General features: G+C 39.1%; 1 protein-coding gene across 1 annotated transcript in view; it reads left to right on the top strand.

Moving 5' to 3' along the window:
* The window catches only part of CFAP54 (cilia and flagella associated protein 54), a 272,419-nt gene that overhangs the window by 219,626 nt on the left and 32,127 nt on the right, over nucleotides 1-20,666 (top strand). Inside the window, exon 67 of the mRNA XM_045522505.2 lies at nucleotides 2,092-2,166. Coding sequence (XP_045378461.2) covers nucleotides 2,092-2,166 — 75 coding nt within the window. The remainder of the gene's footprint in view (nucleotides 1-2,091; nucleotides 2,167-20,666) is intronic.

The raw sequence follows: 20,666 nt of genomic DNA, 5'->3' as shown, positions 1-20,666 counted from the left end.
GTGCTGGGTATCCTGCCTGCCCTCCACCCTTTGTGCCCGTGGGAGCTGCTCTACTTCTCGCCAGGAGCACTTTCTGCCCAAACAGCTTAAGTAGCCTCCTCGCTGATTTCTCTTTCTCTTGTCTCTTTCTAGTCCAGTTTACCTTTAAACTATAGCCAGAATTATCTTTTTAAAGCAATTGGGTTATTATTCCCTCAGTCTAGTGCCTGTCAATTTTCTAAGCAACAAAGCCCAGATTCCTTACAATTACACGTCCTGTTACAAGTTTACCTGTCAGCGTCACTTCTCACCACTCTCACCACCACGCCTCCTACACGTGCCCGCAGCAGACACCACATCAGATCCTTTATCTTCCTTGACTGTCTGCTGTTTTGTTGTTTACATGGCTCTGTCCATCTGGACTGCCCTTGTCCCCATTCTCTGCTAGTTGAAATCCTACTTCCGTTCCAAGCCTCAGTTCATATGGCCCTTTATCCAGCAAGTCTTCCCTGTTTGTTGTACTTATAATTACCCCCTCCCACTTTGAGGATCCTATAGCATGTCATAATTACGAATGTTCTGACCACAGTCTACTTGGCGTATTAGTCAGTCCTGTACAGATCTGTTTTTCTCAGTCATTGTACTCTTTGTGAGGATGGGGTCTCTTTCTTCATCTTTGTGTTCCACAGCACCTAATACAATGCCTTTAATATATTTGTTAAGTTGAAGTAAAACAGCTACAGCTTTAGAGCTCTAAAATTTTATCTTTTCTGTGTTTGTGCATTTATTAAAACTTAAATATGGGGGGAGGGTATAGCTCAAGTGAGAGCACATGTTTAGCATGCATGAGGTCCTGGATTCAATCCCTAGTACCTCTTCCAAATGTAAGTAAATAAATAAACCTAATTACCTTCCCCTCATAAAACAAAACAAACAAAAAGAAAAAAAACCTTAAATATAATGTGGTTTGGGGATGTGAGTTCAATTTTTTGCTTCTTTATTTTAAGGTTTTAACCAGCATTGGTCAGTTATCATTTAAAAATTAAAGTACTTTCACCATTCTCATATTTTTGGATGCTAGTACATGTATATATTAATACTAGCAAAAATAAAAACAAATTGTTGTTGGATGCCAGCAGCATTGTGAAGTAAGCAAGCATAGTTTATCTCTGACAGTCTTGTAATCATGACTCCTTCAGTTGTAGAGTAAGGAAAGCCCACTTACACTAGCTCAAGTGAATCAGGTTTGGTAAGGAGGCAGTATTTGGTGGAGTATGGTAAGTAAGCTTATGTGGGACCAAGGACTGGGGACAAAACATAGTGGGCCCCACGGGAAATGGAACCGGAGAATCGGGAGCCAAGATTGTGCTCGGTCCCACAGGAGGCACAAGTCGTCACTCATCTCTGCTTCCTCCTCTCACTCATCTCACATCTGGCCTGTTGGCTGCCTTCTCCAATTCCCTATTGGGACCTCTTGGCTCATATGGCCAGTACTGACTATAGCTCTCTTCTGTTCTCCTTTATGCGAAATTACGGTGCTGGAGGATCTGGCTGATTCGACCCTGCCTGTGGGTAGGTCTCTCTTGAGTCAGATGTCCACTCAAAAGCTAGCTGCGTCCATACAGTAGGGGCTGCAGCAGTGTCCTCAACAACGGACCCTGTGTGATGTTGACTCTGTCTTCCTCTTCATTTACCCTTTCCACTTCTTTCTCAATTCTCAGCCATTCATCTCAGCTTAAACCCCTCTCTAGGATCTAAATCTCATTATTCTAAGGTTCTCAGAAGAAAAGTGACCTTTCAAAATCTTACTGTGGTGTGAGTTACTTTACTTGTTCTTCTGTAACATACGAATTTTCATGGTGAATATGTAGGGAAAGAATCCTAAAACTATTTATTTTTCATAGTTAAATCTTGTATTTTGTGTTCATCTTGTATCTTTTCAAATAACCCTGATTACTTAAAAGATTGTGACCTCTGAATCCCTCTGAGTTTCATCTGGGAATTAGAGTTGGGTAATGATGCAAGAAGAGACGAAATAAATAGTTTATAATAAAAATACCTAGTATTTTAACCAATAAGGTCAACCTCATTATATTGTCTTCTTATTTCTAGCGCATGATTATTGCATGTTGCTCTGAAATCCTATCTTTGTTTTTGGCTGATGGAGAGACAACACCGCTATCTGAGGTATGCATGTCTTTTGAAGCTGTATCTGATTCTCTCATAAGTATTGTTGTTGCTATGGAAATGGAAATACAGAAAACATCTATTATGAAAGTATCAAGAGCTTAACCCTCCTTAATTAATGTGAAAAAGTGATAAACATGAGTTTATAATAGCATGTTATTTCGGTTAGAAATACTTGTTGTTAAAAAAATCAACTAGTACAGAAAATTCTGAAGAGGATAATTTTAAAAATCACTTTACTATAAAATTGGCTTTGTGTTAGATGCTTTTGCCCAACTGCAGGCTAATGTATGTGTTCTTAGTATGTTTAAGGTAGGATAGTCTAAGCTCTGATGTTTGGTAGGTTAGCTATATTAAGAGTATTTTTGACTTAGGATATTTTCAAACTTCGATGGATTTACCCATTTATTGGGTTGTAAGTAAGTCATAAGTCAAGAAAGATCTATATACCTTTTTTACTGTGGTAAAATATACATGCTATAACATTTATAATTTTAATCATGTCTACGGGTACACATCGGTGGCAGTAAGTACATTCACAGTATTGTACAGTCATCTCCACCATCCGTCTCCAGAAGTTTTTCATCATCCCAGTTAGGAACTTGGTACTCATTAAATAATAACTCTCCATTTCCTCCTCCCTCAGCTCCTGGAAACCTCTGTTCTATCTGCCTGTGCTAGGTACCTCATGTAAATGGAATCATACAGTGTTGGTCCTTTTCTGGCTGACATTTCATGCAGCACAGTGTTTTCAAAGTCCATCCATGTTATAGCCTGTAGTACTGCATTCCTTTTTAAGATTGAACAGTATTCCGTTGTAATGCTGTACACGTGTGTACAACTGTCAGGAGTGGGATCGGTGGATCATAGGGTAGTTCTGTTTAACCTTTTAAGGTACCGCCAAACTGTTTTCCTCAGCAGCTGCACCATTTTACATTCCCACCAACAATGCAAGGGGGTTCCAATTTCTCCACCCCTCCCGCAACACTTGTTATTTTCCTCGTTTTTGATAATAGCCATCTTAATGGGTGTAAAGTCGTATCTCACTGTGACTTTGACTTGCATTTCCCTAATGACTGATTTAATTGGGCATCTTTTCACGTGTCTGTTGGCCACTTGGATATCTTCTCTGGAGAAATGTCTATTCAATCCTTTGCCTGTTTTTGAACTGGCACATACATTTTGGTACGTAATTGCAAATGGCCCTACAGAAATGTGGCCCCAGTTTTCTCTCCCATCTGCAGTAGGTCCGAAGGCCAGTTCACTCACATATTCATCCTCTCTAGTTCTCCTCCTCCTCCTCCTGCTCTCTATCCCTTCCCTACTCCCCTCCTCCTCCTTTTCCTCTGTTTCTTCTTCTAACCTTGTAGGTCTGACATTTTCAATTATTTTATATTTATTAACAGCAAAGCCAAATATCGTTCATATGTTTGTTCACAATCTGTGTTTCTCCTTTTGTGAAATATTACTCATTCAGTTAGCCAATCAACAAATACTTAAGCTGTCTATGTGTCAGGAACTCCGTTCTAGGCCTCAGAGAGCCAGCCGTGAGCAAATAACAAGGACCCCACTCTCTTGGAACTGCCAGTTTTGTGGAGGGAAATAGTAATTCAATCAATAAACAAGTTGATTTCACATTTTGTTAAGTGCTATGAAGGAAAAAACAGTATGATGTTTTAGAGCAGGGTTGGCAAACTACAGCCTGTGAACTGCATCTGGCCCACTGCCTGTTTTGTAAATAAATTTTATTGGAACACAGCCATGCTTGTTTGTTTACCTGTGGTCTATAGCTGCTTTTGAGCTACAACAGCAGAGTTGAATAGTTTTGACAGAGAGCGTATAGCCCACAAAGCCTAAATTATTTACAACCTGATCCTTAACAGAAGAAATATGCTGATCCCTGTAATAGAAAGTAACAGGGAATGGGGCAACAGTTTAGATGGAGGGTGCTCAGGGAAGACTTCTCTTAGGAGATGCCATTTGAAGTAACACCTGAAGTACTATACTGTGTCCCTGCCACTAGATCATTAGCTTCTCGGGGGCCAGGGTGATGCTGTCTTAATCTTTAAATTCTTGCAGTGCCTTGTACACTATATCACTTGATTACTGTTTCCTTAAATGAATTAAATTCTCTTTGATTTTAAATATCAGAAATTTAATATTTGCTTAAATTTCTTTTTCATCTGGCTATTCATGTTATTTTATTCATTTGACCATTCTTGTTCTTTTCCCATTTTTTAAAATGGGAAGTGTAATTTTTTTATTATGGAAATATGTAGAATTACTGTGTCAGACCATTGATAATAAAAATTAAGTTTTGTACAAACTATGGTTTACATGTAGATCACAGGAAAAAAATTGTTATTTTAAGACACATGATTTATAACATTAGTGGGCTTTGCCTTCTCACAGACCTTGGTTGGAATCCCAGCCTTGGATCTTGTATGGTCTGAGGCAAGTTATTTAACTTTTCTAAGCTTCAGTTTTCTCATATGTAAAGTGGAGTAATATGCCAACCTCTCATAGCAGTGAGAACTGAAGCAAATAATGTATGTTAAGTATTTGGAAGAGGGTCTAACACAAATAACTGTTCAGTTATTATTAGCTATATCATCACCATCATCATCATCATCATCCCTGCCATGGTCCTGCCTTCTATGTGAGTTCTTTATCCCCTAGTCAACTAATTTCAACAGATTTTTAAGATCCAAATTTGTTTTGAAATATTGATAGAATAGCAGAGCAACAGTGTTAGAGAGAGAGAGAAAACCAGGAATCATTTTCTCTGCCTATAATGTAAGTCATTGTTGAATCCTAGAGGAATTAGGTCAGGGTACAGGATTCCAGCATGAGATCCCAGTGGTGAAGAGGGTCCCAGATAAGGTGACTCCAGTGGAGCCCCATACTAACACTTGCAATGAGAGCAAGACACTCCTGATAGTGCTGGGATGAAGCATGGACATTTACAAGCTTGTTCCAAGAACTAAATTGATAGACAAACCAAATTGCATGCCTTAGTGAAGCCGTTTTTGTCACTGAGATGAGGTCTTACCATTCAGTTTAGTTGCTCTCTGAACATATCTATTATAATCACCTTTTCCTGTATTTTTTCCTGTATTGTCTCTTCTTAATTAAAATCAATGCCACACACAGCTTGTGACCAAAAACAACAACAACAACAACAACAACAACAAAACGCCTGAGACTAGCGAGGAAATGAAGGCAGGGAATAAGTGCTCCATGCTAGCCTTCTTAGCGATTAATCACAGAATGTAATTGACCATTAGGTATAATTTCTGGTGTTCCAGCAATGAAGCAATCCTTTCATTCCTATATAGGCTGGAATTATTACAGTTTCCTGGTTGTCAGGTAGGATTCAAACATGATGCTAAAAATACTCTTTCTGCTTTTGCTGTGACTGACGGTGGGGAGAACTAAGTCGATTTATACGACTCTCTGTTCTTCAGTAATTGCTGACTTCCAGCTGCATGCAGAACGTTGGGGTAGATACTTCTGTTGCTGCAAAGGCAGCATAAGTTTAAGCTCCTGCGTGTGGCTAAATTAAATATTTTCACATTGGTTCACATGATACAAGTAAATTTCCCTAATCTGTGCATGTTGTGTGTGTAGTGTATGTATCTGTGTGTATGCATGTGTATGTGTGTGTACATGTATATGTGTATGAATGGAACTGATTCGAATCATAAATTCCTACAAGCAGATCCTGCTTTGAAAATAGAAAAGGTGATCCTAAGCCAAGAGATAAGACACATTATATAAGGAGACTGCAGAGTGGTTTTTCTTGGCTGCGTGAGTTTAGAAGGATATTTTTTTTCGTTCAGAATTTTTAGCTAGACCTACTATAGTACCTGACAAACAATGATGTTAATAATCCTTAAAATGCAAATACTACTAGTAGTAGTAATAGTTTTAATATTTATTCAGCACATGGCATGTGCAGACACTGTTCAGTGTTCAGCATCTCAGTTAATATTACAAGACCCCTATGAAGTTGGTTCCTATTATTATCCCCAATATAGAAATAAGGAAACTGATGCCCAGGGAAGCTTAGCAGCATGCTCGAGCTCTCGCAGCTTGTAAGTAGAGGAGGCAGGAGTCAGCTGCAGTTCTGCTTAAATCCAGGAGCTGCATCCTTAACTAAGCTACACCCAGTGAGTGTTGTTAGACGTTAGTGGGCAGATACTGCAGGGAGCTGAGGAGTGAGAGATAAGAAAGTGAAGGTTGCAAGTGGAGATGAATCTTTGAGAAGGTTTAGGGGAGAAGTCTGGAGTGGGTGGAAGAAGAGCTCGGGTGAGATGTTAGTACAACAGCAGTGGTGAGGGCAAAGTGCTAGGAGGGGTAGGGGTCTCCTGTCTAGAAGAGAAAGGGAAAGGTGATGGAGCGAGGCCTTAGGGAGAGGGCAGGGAACAGAAGACACTGACAGTGGCAGAGGAAAATGACTTTTTTTCTGTAGTTCTTGGGGGGAGCAGATTGGACCATGAAGGAGTAAGTAGGTTTGTAAGAAAAGGATGGGAGAGGCTGGGGCAGTTCACACCCAGTGGTTTTCACCTTCTCAGTGAAGTAGAGGCAAGTTCCTCTACTACTGGAGTGGGGTAGAGGGTTGAGGATATGATCTTCTGGTATAGAGATGAAGGTCTTGAATATTCACAGTCTTTGAGTCTGATGGGCAAGGAAACTGACCAAGGACAAATAAAAGGATTGGGGACCACAATGAAATCTAAAAATTATACATTTGTTAGGGAGGCACTAGCTATTTGGCTTGTGGTTTTTCTGCAGCAGCACTTGGCTTCCCGGCTACAGGAGTGCAAGATTCCATAGAGGCAGATGCAGGAGGGTAACAGAAGCACATGTGAGGTGAGAGCACTGCTAAGACAGCTGACAGCCTGTAAGAGGCTCTGGTGGGTTGGAGCAGCTGTGAATTTGTCTCACAATAAATCCAAAAAATTCCTCTCATTTACTCTGAGAAAGCACCAGGACAGCTTGATGTCTGTCATTACTTCTCAAGCAGCAGTTGAATAGAAAGTAGTTTAATTATGCAGTATGTTTCCTTAAAAACATTTTGAATTTAACCTAAAACAATTCTTAATGACAGTTAAGATTCTAATGACTTACACTGCATTGTTATGTGCATGGTTAATGTGCATTCCTTTCTACATGGCTGAATTTAGCGTGCCCATATTCTCTTATTTCTGATTCTTAAAATAACTGCTTTTGATGTGTTTATGATCAGATAGTGACATCAACCACTTGCTGATCCCTCAAATGATATCTTTTCAGAAGATTTAGATAAGAATTACAGAAAGGGAGGAAGAGCAGCAAGAGGGAGACATAGAGTTACACATACGTTAACATATCACTTTATTTAGTTATTTGCGTCTTTAATTTTATGTCCGAGGTATTGATGCTATCGTGTGACAGCCTGTGCCTTAGGACCCCATATAGACTTCATGACCCTGCCTGTCAGCTGACATGTTGCTCTGCAGTGCTAGCATCTTATCGTTTGCTGGGGTTATTGTGTAAAAATTGGTAATAGTACATCTAACCTATGTTAACCTAACTCAGACTGCCTGATTTTCACCACTCTCTCTTAAGCCTGTGGTTTATATCTCCATACTTAACAGGTTGGACATGGACTCCACCTGTTAATGGGAGGAGTCTCAACATCAGATTGTTAAGAAGGGCATGTGGGTTGGGAGCTGTTGCAGCCGTTTTGGGAAGGTGCAGTCGGCCACAACATCTGATAAAACACTCCCAACTTTAGACCTATTCCTGCTCTGAGCAGAGGCTGCTCCTGGCAACCTGCTCGGGCAGTCTTTTAAATGAGTCAGCAACTCTCCCCACATACACTAGGTGACCGTTTTGGAGTTGCTAAGTGTGTTTATGCCTATAGGATAGAGGAAAAACTAGGTAGATTCTCAAAGTATCCTTTGAAATAACCTACGTGGTTTTTCTGAGTGTTGGATGGGGTTGTGTGTGTCCTTATTTATGTGGGGTAGCTTCCACATCACTTTTGGGGGGACTGTTATGTCCCAGAGGGTGGTGCTAGACTATTTAATTTCCTTTGGCTAATTTTGTTGCATCACCTTATGCCTCTTGGTTTCTTCTTAACAAAACTTCCTAAATGGTGACAATGCCATACTGTGTTTAAACTGTCATCTAGAGCATTGGGAACAAGGTGGTCTGTGGTAGGTGTTTACCAAGTATTAAAAAATTAATTCTATTAATATAACTTCCTTTGATTAAGTTGAGAGTTGCAGATTTCTTTTTGTACCAGCCAGGAGCTGTCTGAATAGATTTTATGGGCATCAAGAATTACATCTTTCTTCTGTGAGACATTGTCATTCTGTCCTTAAGTGAAGAGTATCCTTTGTGTGTAGGTTCATGAGACATCCACTTAATATTCTTACATCCTTTTGAAGACAATGCCAGATGACATCAGTTCCACACTGCTATTAAAACACAGCTCTGACTTTGATTCCATCCGCTCACTGTTCACTTCTAACTGTCAAATTTGGCTAAGGGAAAAAGAAAGCCCTTAAGAAAAGGCCAGGCTATTAATGTGCTCTTCAAAATGCTAAGAAAAGGCTAAGCTGTTTATAGCGTTTTCAAAATGCTCATCTCTCAGAGATTTGCCAGCAACAGTGTCAAGGTGAAATAGCTCTCGTTCATCCAGGAACCGAGAACCTTTATGTTCTCTGTGCTCAAAGCACTGGTCCTACTTTTGTTAGCCATGCAATTTGGGGGTATAATGATACTTGGATATAATTTAAACCAAAATATAGTCACGAACCTGATACTATGTATTTACTGTAAAAGAGGCGAGAAGTGTGCATGCTGCTTGATAAAGCAAGCCTGGCTTCATTCTGGGTACAGCTGTGTTTCTGAATCAAGGGGAAAATTCCTGAAGTTTAGTCACTCTTTATAACTTCAAAGGAGGTGAGAGGGCAGATCAGTTCATTGCTTTCTGTCTTGCTGAAAACTGAGTTAAAGCTTAGTTTCATTCACTTCATCTATTTTGCTAAATGGTTTTTTGTCTTGATTTTAAAAAAAAAAGACCCCTAACAATGGAGTTGTATTTTCATTTTAGGAGGGTGTTGATGTTTGCTTCGTATATCTGAGTTATTTGACAAGCCTTTCGAAATTCTTTGGGCAGATGTTCTTCATATTTAAATAAGTCCACAAATGAGGAACAGGTGTAAATTTACCCATTTTCCTTGTTAACACTTTGGACACTAGCCATTTGAGATTTTTGCTCTTATTTCCCCTGTATCTCAGGCAACTGATACCATCATGTTCTCAACCACCTGTGAGAACACCACATGGTGAGAGGAGCACCCAGCACATGCTCCAGTCCAGTTTTGCTCATGTGGACAAGCATTAATCCTTAAAGACCTCAGGTCAGTTAGGTGCTGTTGAAAGTCTCAGAAGCAGCATATCTCAGTGGATAAAAAACATGATTTGATTCTTGGTTCCACCGTCTATTGATGGTGTAACTGAGCACCTTGCTTCATCCTCAGCTTCAGTTCCTTATCTGTGCATTGGTGGTAGCTACTCCACGTGTAGGATCGCAGTAGAAACAGTATACCACACATCGCGCCCGTCTATGCCAGTGGTAAGCACCAGTACACTGTGGCCATCTTTATTTTTCCCAGCCTTAAAATAATGAGAAATGAGTCATTTCTTCATGTGATCCTCGTTAACCCTCCACATTGCTGGCTTTTGGCCTATCAAAATGTTTGCTAATTTTCAGAAGAGTAAATGGACGTTTAATAGATGTATTCTTAACATAATTTTTCAACCATCTTTTTTTAAGTAAACTTTTTGTTTTGATATCATTGTAGACACGTGTGCAGTTTTAAGAAATAATAGTATAATACTGTAGTATAAAACTGTATTACAATATTACATCCAGGATACTGACATTAATAAAGTGAGGATACAGAACAGCTTAGTCACTACAAGGACCCCTCCTGTTGTCCTTTTATAGCCACCCCCACCTCCCATGCCCCACCCCTCTTCTTGACCTTGACAATTACTAATCTATTCTCCATTTCTATAATTTTTTTGAATTTCAAGAATGTTATATTAAAGGAAGCATACAGTTTGTAACCTTTGAGGATTGGCATTTTTTCCCCTGGAGAACCTTTAACCTATGCTTTTGGTAAACCAAAAAAATCCTTATAAAATTTGACACATTTTATTTTTGCCACAGAATTATCATTAGCCCAAAAGTATGTGATGTGGTACCTGACACATAGTGTGGAGTAAATGTTCAGGAAGTCTCAGGGGTGGATCCCACTCCACCTGATTCATCTTCCCTGCTCCTTTCTCCCCCTCCCCCCCTTCTCTCCACTCTTCTTCTCTTTCCTCGCCCCCTTCTCCATGTCCTCTTATTAATGTTGACAGACGAAGGCTGCTTGCTCAAGTTAGAAATACTAAAAGGAGTTAGAAGAAGTAATTTATGTGAAATCTGTTTGTAAATTGCAAGCCCTGTTAGGCTTTCTATCAGAAGTTGCCAGTCAGTGCTGGCCGCGTTATAAGAATGGTTCGCAGCTGCTAGTGGTGGATACGGATGTGAATAAAGGAGTCAGCGTGAGCCGTGTTTTCTTTCCACACTGTGCACATGGGTCTGTCCTCTAGTTTGCTGCTGCAGTGGGAGCTGCTAACTAACAAAGCCCTTCATGCCTTTACTCTAAGCAACAAAGTCCCATGAACAAAACGCAGACTTGAGTTCATATTCTTTGTAAAGCCTTTGCTCTGAAAAAGAGCCCCCTGTTTCTAGTTGCCAGATGTTAAGCTCAGTGAGCTCCTTCATAAAAAAGCATCAAGAAATGCCAAGTATTGTTCGAACTCTAGGGTTTTCATTTCTGTATCCCAGGTCAAAAGCCCACAGACAGACCAGACACAGCCCTTCAGGTGGGAACCCAGCTTCGGCATTTGTACCCAGTTAGAGCATTTCTTCCTATAACTTAGCTGCTGAGCATCAATGACCTGACCTTTAAGTGGAGTTCAGCCTTTACTCTGATGGAATTTCCCCTATTCAGAAACACAACAAGGGGAGAACAAGCTTGCCAGAGCAGGCGCATTGGAGTAAGAATGGCTTAGGCTATGCCATGCTAACAAATAAAGCCCAAATCTCAGTAGCAACAAAAGTTCATTTCTTTCTCATGCAAAGTCCAGTGAGGGGTGGGCACCTCTCCTTCAACTTGTAACTCTGCTACCTGGACTGCGTGGCCTCCAAGTAGGAGGAGCGAGGGCTAGGGGTTTCGCAGGATGTTTTTAAGTTGGGTGACTATATGTTCTGGTTTGCCTGCAGAAGTCACAGTGTGTACCTGTGGATTTGGTGTAATGGTTAACACACTCTTTTTTCTATTCTCCAAAGTGCCCAAGTTTAAGCAATACATTAGGATGACCATTTCTAAGAGCCAGCATGGAATGGCTACCATACTTTCTGCTCATGTTCTACTGGCCTCAGTCTAATGTGCAGGGATGTAGAGCACTGTAGAGGAGCAAGCACATGCTCTAGTGAGCACTGATAACTTCTGGCACAATAAGCATTTCCAAGAATGCCTTGTTTGTTTGTTTGTTTGGAATGCCATGGATTTTTAAAACAGAGTTACTTCAATAACTTCAATTACCAAAATTCTGCTGAGAAGATATGATATCAATATGATATTCTTAAGAGCTAAGCCATCTCATTTAGTCACACATTGTGGTAGGCTGAATCGTGCCCTGCCCTGAGATGTCCGCATTTTAATCCCCAGAACCTGTTATGTTACATGACAAAAGGGACTTTGCAGACATGATTAAGTTAAGGATATTGAGATGGGGAGATGATCTTGGATCATTCAGGTGAGCCCTAAATGTAGCCTCAAGTATCCTTGTAAAAGGGAGGCAGAGAGAGGCTTGACAGCAGAAGTGGAGAAGGTATTGTAATGGTAGAAGCGGAGTGATGTGCTCTGAAGATGGAAAAAGGCTATAAATCAAGGAATATAGATGGTGTCTCGAAGCTACAGTGGGCAAAGAAACAGATTCTTTGCTTAGAGTCTACAGAAGGAAGTAGCTCTGCTGACACCTTGACTTTAGCTCAGTGAAACTGAATTCAGATTTCTTATCTCCAGGACTGTAAGAGAACAACCTTGTGTTGTGGTAAGGCATTATGTTTGTCGTACATTTGTTATAGCAGCAACAGGAAATGAATCCACACAGTCATTCTAAAGTTCAGCGTGTGACTTTAGATTTCTGTTTCCAGGTAAGGGAGATAGATACCAGTATCCTAACTTCACATGTGAGAGATTCAAGTGACTTACCCAAAGTCCCTTAGCTAGTGTCAGAGCCAGGATTTACACCCAGGCGGACTGACTCCTTAGATCACTTTCCTGTTGAACTTCCTCTGCCCTGTTGCCCAGCTGTCCTCTGACCTCCCCCTCCATGTCTGTCAACCACGAAGGCCCTGCTGCATGTCAACTCTTCTCCCACCCCCACCTGGCTTCAGTCTCCTGCTCCACCCATGCACTCAGGGGCTCCCTGGACACTTTTGCAGCTTCAGCTTTTGGAAATTTTATGCAAGGTTCCAGAGCCTCCATTGAAAATTTGTCAGGAACAGTTAGGCTTCAGTGAAATTACTGAATTTCCTCATATTTAAGTTTATGGGAAAATGTTTGAGAGAAGATACTATTTCTGAATCTTCTTCCTACTCCTTAATTTTTAATTCTCTTTCTCATACTCTAGAGGGGGAAATGTCCCTAAGGTTAATCATATAAAGAGATTAATAGAAATGATACTGCAAAAGTATTAAGTTTGTTTTACCATGACTCAGAAAAGAAGTATCTAGAAATGTGGTGTAAAAATCCCTAGTTAGCACTTTAAATCTCCCATTAGCTTGTATTGGTTATAGACTAGTATGCATTTTGCCCTAGTGCCATTTGTTTAATGGTTCTGTAGTTAAGCACTGAATTAAACATGTATGCCTGTCATGGCCCCTTCACTAGTTTACTCAGATCCCCTCTTCAGAACCGAAGAACTTATTTCCCAGCCCTGAGAATGTGAGGACCAACAGCCCTCAGCTTTCAGCCCTTCTCCAGGAATTGCCCCTGGCTAAAGGACACGACCTTTTTCGGGTTGGGTGGATGTCTGTATCTAATTACTGGTTGATAATGGGGATGCAAAGACCTGACCTCCCTACCACGGTTTGGGACAACTCTGAAGGGCCACCCCAGCTTCTGAGCCCCCCATGGGGTTAGCTGGGGGCTTGTGACCGCACCGCAGTGCAGCTCCTCTCCCTGCCTAGGCCTGCTTTCTTCCCTCTCCCCGTGGGTGGTGATCCCAAGGCTGTGCCCTAATAGACTCCCTGAAAGCTAAGCTCCAGCTCAGGGTCTGCTTCCCAGGAGCCTGTACTGCAACAGTGAGTTAAAAAAATGAAAAATGAAGATCCTTGACTGGTGGTGAATACATGAGAGTGCTCAATGAATCCTTATTTATTGGAATTAGAAGAGTTCTAAAGGGACTGGGAAACATACTTTCTGGCTTCAAGTTTATTATCTAATGTAGAAGTAAGGGGAAAACATCATAAACATGTCACCCACTCATGGTTAAAAATACATTCTACAGTGTGACCCATAGTTCTATCACATTTTCCTTTGACCTCCATTTTTAACAGTTAATTTACAAATGAAATAAAGTCTCCAGCCCCTATCCAATCCTCAGTAAGTGCAGGCTTCTTTATTCAGAGAAGCTTTTTTTTTCTAGGGTGAAAACACTAGGACTTGGTAAAGCTTTAAAATCATCCTCTGAAAAATACAGCAGTGATGTAAAGAAGAGTACCATCAGATATAGCACTACATCAGAGTTTATTCTCACATCTCCACAGAGAGTGAGAGATAGACACTCAGTTTTACAACACATTGAGTATAAGCATTTTTGTTCAGTCCTCTATCCAAGAACACTTTTACTTTAATTCTTCCCCAGCCTCTGATTATGAGCACTGAACCATTGGCCATGAACTTACTTCTAGCCCTTATGCCCTATGTACTTCACTGTTGGTTGTATAACCCATGCTTCCTGTTCTGATTAGAGCTTTTGATATTTTAAAGGGGATTTGCCCTGCTTGAGACCCTTTATTTGTTCTTTATGTGGTGAAAAATATTTTCCTGGAGAGAGAGAGCAGCTGTTCTTCCAGCACAATAGGGTGTCAGATTTCAAAGGCTCTTTTCTCTGGGACATAGACTCCTGAGCCGTCAGAATAAGCCTAGTTATGTACAGCCTAAACTTTCACTTTTTTCTTAAGGGTCTCTTTTGGTCTTAAAGGATTGTTTTCTTAAATAGTTCCCTATAAAAAGCATATACCCATAATGGAAATACTACTGCCACCTGTCATTCTTCCATCACGTAGTGCCTAGGCTCAGCCTAGGGTAGGGGTGATGGGAAATGAATGAGAAGGGGTGCTGAGGAGGAGGAGGAGTGAAGGAGAAAGCCCCAAAGGCCCCCCAGACATTCACTAGCCAAGCACTGCCCTAATCTACATAATACCAGATGTGACTCTTGTGTGGTTTTTCCTGACACCAGACAGTTCTACAATTCTCTGCCACCAATGGGGTGCCCAGTATTTCAGTTCTGACGCTACTACCCAGAGTTAGCACAGACTCCCACAGATTAGGGCTCAGGGCAAGATTGCCCACACTTCAGAAGCCAGCTGCACATGAGGTGCCCAGGCTACCCATACTTCTGCCCCAGCAAACTACAATCTCAGGAGTTCCCACGATGGCCCCTAAGGTTCAATCATTTGCTGTAATGACTCACAGAACTCAGGAAGACGCTTTGCTTATGACTACCAGTTTATTATAAAGGACACAACTGAGGGATAGCCAAATAGAAAAGATGCGTAGGGCAAGATAAGGGTGATGAGGAGAGCAGAGCTTCCACGCCATCTCTGGGTGTGTCACCCTCCCAGCACGTCAGTTTGTTTACCAACCAAGAAGTTCCTCAGAATGTGTCATTATGGGGTTTTGATGGGGGTTTCATTATGGAAGCAGGGTTGATGTAATCATTGGTCATTGGTGATTGAACTCCATCTCCAGTTCCTCTCCCCTCCTCAGAGGTCAGGGTGCTGGGCTGAAAATTTAAACTCTGTAATCACATGGTTGGTTTTCCTGGTGACCAGGCTCATATTAAAGCTATCTAGTCACCTTTCCCTACCTTTGTCATCCTATTAGCATACAAAAGAAAACTTCCAAGGATTGTAGGAGCTCTATGCCAAGAACCTGGGGCAAAGACCAAATATTAATTTTTTTATTGTATCACAACTGTAAACTATAACCATCATCTAGCATTGATTTTTAAACATATATCCCAGTGAATGTAGTCTCCCTCAATATATCTCCTCTCAGGGAGGTGCTCTTCTTTGTTTCAGTAAAGAGGCCATTGTTCCGAACACCGTTGGCACCTACTTAGATGTGAAAATGGAGGCAGGGCCCCTTACGTTGCTGAAATGTTTTTGGCTGGACTGAAACATTTGATTTCTTGGGACAATGTCTGAGCAAGAATTTTCCTTTGTTAAAAGGTGAACTCTGCTCAAGAGCTCAAGGAAATGCCATGCATAGCCAGGGCTCCGTGGTTGCAGGGTGTCAGCGACAGTAATGGTGATGGTGATAGTGATGATGATTTAAGAATAGATTCTATTCTTAGGCAGTGCAACAATTGAACAAATTTCCTGAACATATACTTTCTCTGCCATAATCCTGTCTAATTTCTAATTTTCTTGTTCTCTGCAAAATGTCATTATAATAATGTTGTTTATTTAAATTTTAATTGAAAAGATTTCTACCATCTGATCAATATAACCCTTTGATCTGATACTATGTTAGAAAAAACTTCCTTTCTGCTATATTTAAACTTTTATTAATACAAAAGTTAGAGTGATGAAAAAGATAATTTTATTCTCAGTGAAGTGTGAAATTTCCTGTGGTCTGGTAGGGTTATATATCACTTTTCTAAGAGTTAGGTGCTGTTTCTGTTAGACTGGGGAGAATAACATTGTTGTTGATCTTGGGATTTTCTTGATCACATAAAGTACAGTGAAACTAAATACATCTAGTTCCCTCTCCTCTGCAACTTTTTATTAGGTGGGTCACCAGTCATTCATGATATCAGTTCTCAGGTGAGCTAGTATCATATTATCCTCTCTACTTTGGAATGAATGTTTTTCCTCAGACCAAAAAAATCCAATAAATCATTAACTTCAAAGATTCAGGTGATACATTAAGGAGAGAAAACATGGTAGAAAAAAACATATGTGAGAATGCTAGATAAAATAGTATTTGCTTTCCTACCGTGAAGATATCATTTGTTTTTATGACTGAGTCTGTGCTTTAAGATCCTTGAAAGGAGGCAGAGTTAAATCCATCCATATCACAAAGCTTGTGACTTTTTATATCTCATTTACCAATTACAAGAGTAGGCATATCTAATTGATTGGTGGTTACTTGGCTTTCTCCCTTTTTTCTGGGTCACTAACACTTAGAATCAATGAAAAGGCAACTGACTCTGTGCTGACAGAAGCAAGAAGGGGTCTCAAAGTAGGTGCTCAATAAAAACTCAGTGGATTGAACAAAATCATAGATACTTGGAAGATCATATAATTTTTCGTTCAATCAAGGGAAATTGTTAGAAAAAAACCCGAAAGTAATAAAATCTTTCATCAGGATAGAATCTAGTTTTCATGCAGAAACTCATAAAATATAGAATTGGCATAAGTAAAGTTTAACTCTCCAATGGCTTTCAAAACTCCCCCAAACAAATTTAAGTCTAGGCCGGATTTTAATGAATCCTTTCAGTGTGCTCCACCTTGATTAATTCCCTTTCCTTTCCTTGTACTATTTCAGACTTTCATCCTCTCTAGACAGGCAGAATCATCTTTTCTTCAATGTTGCTCCTTGAAGCATAACCTACTCGAACAAAATTAGAATCTGCTACCTGCCAAGGTGTTTTTATCCTTTCCACAAAGACTTTCCTAATCCAGGGAAAGGAACTACGATTCTCTGATACCTTATCCTGGGCAATTTGGACTCAAAGCCATTTTCAAAACACATACAAGACTTCTCAGTAATATATGATTGCCAATTATATCTCTATTGAATGACAAAGGAAGAAATTCAGTCATTTCAGCTGAATCCTAAATTTTCTTGAGAAATTCCCAGTGGAAGCCCTAGAACCTTCCATAAAATTTCCAAAAGCTGAAGCTGGAAAACTGTCCAAAGTGCCACAGAGCCCATGGGAAAAGCAGGAGACTGGAGTAAGCTGGGAGTGGAAGGAGGGGCTGCATGGCACAGGGGCACATCATGGTTGACGGACAGGGTGGGATGGGGTTCAGGGGGTGGCTGGGAAGTAGAGGAGATGCAATGCAACAGAGTGATTAGGGAGGTGCTCTGAGGAGCCAGTCTGCCTGGGTGTAAACCCTGGCTCTGACACTAGCTGAGAAACCTCAGACAAGTCACGTAAAGCCTCTGAGCCCCGTGGGTGTGTTCACATTGTAAAAATATATGTGAGAACACTTAGATTTCAAAGTAAATCAAGGTTGAGTAGATACAGCTCAAGAAACATGTTTAAAGAAATACTTCACCAGTTAGCTATATCATTTTACTTGAAATTTATTACATTTTATTTTACTTTTTAAATCTTGAATTCTCTTGGAAAAAGATGTAACTGACTTTCTAAAGCACGTTCAGATTTTCTTAATATTTATAATTTTGATGTACTCTGGCTGTGAGATAAATTTAGCATTTTCACCTAATTCAAACTTTTTTTTTAAACTGGACTTTATGATTTCAGTGATAGTGGCTGTTTTTATTTTCCTGTTTAACAAAATGTTTATTTCATAAATTATCTGGAACATGCTTAAGTGATTTCCTTCTATTCCTAATTTAAGTGTAAGTACTAAGAATAATAAGACTCAATAGCTCTTCTGTAAATTAACATTCTTTTGAGATTTTTAGCTGTTGCAGTAAGGCAAGAGAATATAATCTGTAACATAATTGAGAAATAATAAACAAAATTATATTTATTTGTAAATGATAGAATTATAAAACTAAAACCTAAGAGTTTTTAAATGATTAGATTAAGAGAATCTCATAAAATGGCTGATATAAAATCAATATTTTTTTTTCCTACTAAGAATAACATTTAAAAATGGAAATTTTAAAACTCCATTCACAATAATAACTGAAGTATAAAATGCCTAGGTGTAAATTAAAAAAAATTGTACAGAATGTAAGTAAAGGATGAGTTTTAGTAGTTGATAATTTTACAATATTAAATAAACCTTCCCTTTCCTCTGAATTGAAAAGTCGGTTAATCATATGTTAATGACACCCTATCATCACTTCTAATTAACATTTTGTGAATATTCTTAGCCAGTGAAATAAAGGAAGAAAAATTAAAAGGATATTATGGGAAAGGAAGGAATAAATTCTCATTATTCACAGATATAGAAAATTCAGAATAGTCTTCAGGTAAGCTCTTGTAATAAATAAGTGAATATAGCAAAGTTGTTATATATCATATCAATGTAAATGTAAATTTTATTTCTATATTGCAGGGGAAACTATAAATTTTATTTATAAAAAGCTATCGTTTGTAGTAGTATTAGAAAATTTACATGAAAATGCAAAGGACCTGGAATAGCCAAGAACATCTAGAAAAAGAAGCAAGCTAATGGGTTTGCAATTCTAGTTATTAATAAAAAGCTACAATAACAGTGTAGGATTGGAGTAAGTATAGATATAAACCATTGGAACAGAGTAGAGTCCAAACGGGCTACTGTTACATCAGATGATCAATATACAGAACTCTGTGGCATAATTTATCAGAAAGAAAAGTAAGAAAACAATTTCATTTACAGTTGCATTAAAATAAATAAAATATGTAGGAAAAACATACCCAAGGAGGTGAAAGAATTGTACATTGAAAACTATAAGACAGTGATGAAAGAGTTAAAGACATAGAAAATGGAAAGATAGTCTGTGTTCATGGATTGGAAGAATTATTACTGCTTAAATGAGCATATTACCCAAAGCAATCTACAGATTCAGTTCAATTCCCATTAAAATTCCAATGGCATATTTCACAGAACTAGAGCAAAGAATCTTAAAATTTGTATGAAACCACAAAAGACCCTGAAGAGCCAAAACAATCCTGAGAGAGAACAAAGCTGGTGGTATCACACTCCCTTTATTTCAAACTATATTACAAAACTATAGTAATAAAAAATAATTTCGTACTTGCACAAAAATGGATACATAGATCAATGGAACAGAAATGAGAGCCCATAAATAAACCCACATGTATACGGACAATTAATTATGATGAGGGAGCAAAGAACATACAATGGAGAAAGGATAGTCTCTTCAATAAGTGGTGCTGGGAAAACTGGACAGCCACATGCAAAAGAATGAAACTAGACCACTGTTTTATACCATATACAAAAATTAACTCTAAATGGATAAAAGACTTGAATATAAGACCTGAAATCATAAAATTCCAGAAGAAAACACAGGCAGTAACTGCATTGACATCGGTCTTAGGAATGTTTTTGTGGATCTGGCTCCAAAAGCAGGAGAAACAAAAGCAAAAATCAACAGCAAAAAACAAAACAAAAAAAATGGGACAACATCAAATTAAAAAGCTTCTGCCCAGTAAAAGAAACCATTATCAAAATGAAAAGTCAGCCTACTGAATGGGAGAAGATGTTTGTAAATCATATATTCAGTAAGGGGTACAACTCAACAGCAACAACAAAACCCTAAACAAGCCAATTAAAAAACAGGCAGTTGATGTGAATAGACATTTTTCCAAAGAAGACGTAGAGATGATCAATAGGCATACGAAAATATGTTCAAAGTCACTAATTATTAGGGAAATGCAAATCAAAGCCACACCTGTTAAAATGTCTGTTCTCAAAAAGACAAATTAAAAAAATGTTGGAGAGGATGTAGAGAAAAGGGAACTTTTGTACACTGTTGGTGGGACTATAAATTGGTGCAGCCACTATGGAAAACAGTGTGGAGATTCCTCAAAAAATTAAGAGTAAAACTTCTATGTAACCCAACTATTCCATTTCTTTGTATTTATCCAAAGAACATGAATACACTAATTTGAAAAGGTATATGAACCGATATGTTCATTGCAGCATTATTTACAATAGCTAAGATATGGAAACAACCTAAGTATCCATCAATAGAGGAACAGATAAAGAAAATGTGGTACAAATATACAATGAAAAACTACTCAGCCATAAAAAAGAATGCAATCCTACTGCTTGCGGCAGTACGGATGGACCTTGAAGGTATTATGCTAAGTGAAATAAATCGGATGAAGAAAGGCAAATACTGTATAATTTCACTTAAATGTGGAATCTAAAAATGAAATGAGTGAAACAAAAACAAAGTCATAGATATAGAGAAAAAATTAGTGGTTACCAGAAGGAG

The sequence above is a fragment of the Camelus bactrianus genome, chromosome 12 (genome assembly GCF_048773025.1).
Source record: "Camelus bactrianus isolate YW-2024 breed Bactrian camel chromosome 12, ASM4877302v1, whole genome shotgun sequence".
Lineage (NCBI taxonomy): Eukaryota > Metazoa > Chordata > Mammalia > Artiodactyla > Camelidae > Camelus > Camelus bactrianus.
Note: the sequence above shows the minus strand (reverse complement) of the source record. Positions and strands in the feature narration are given on the sequence as shown.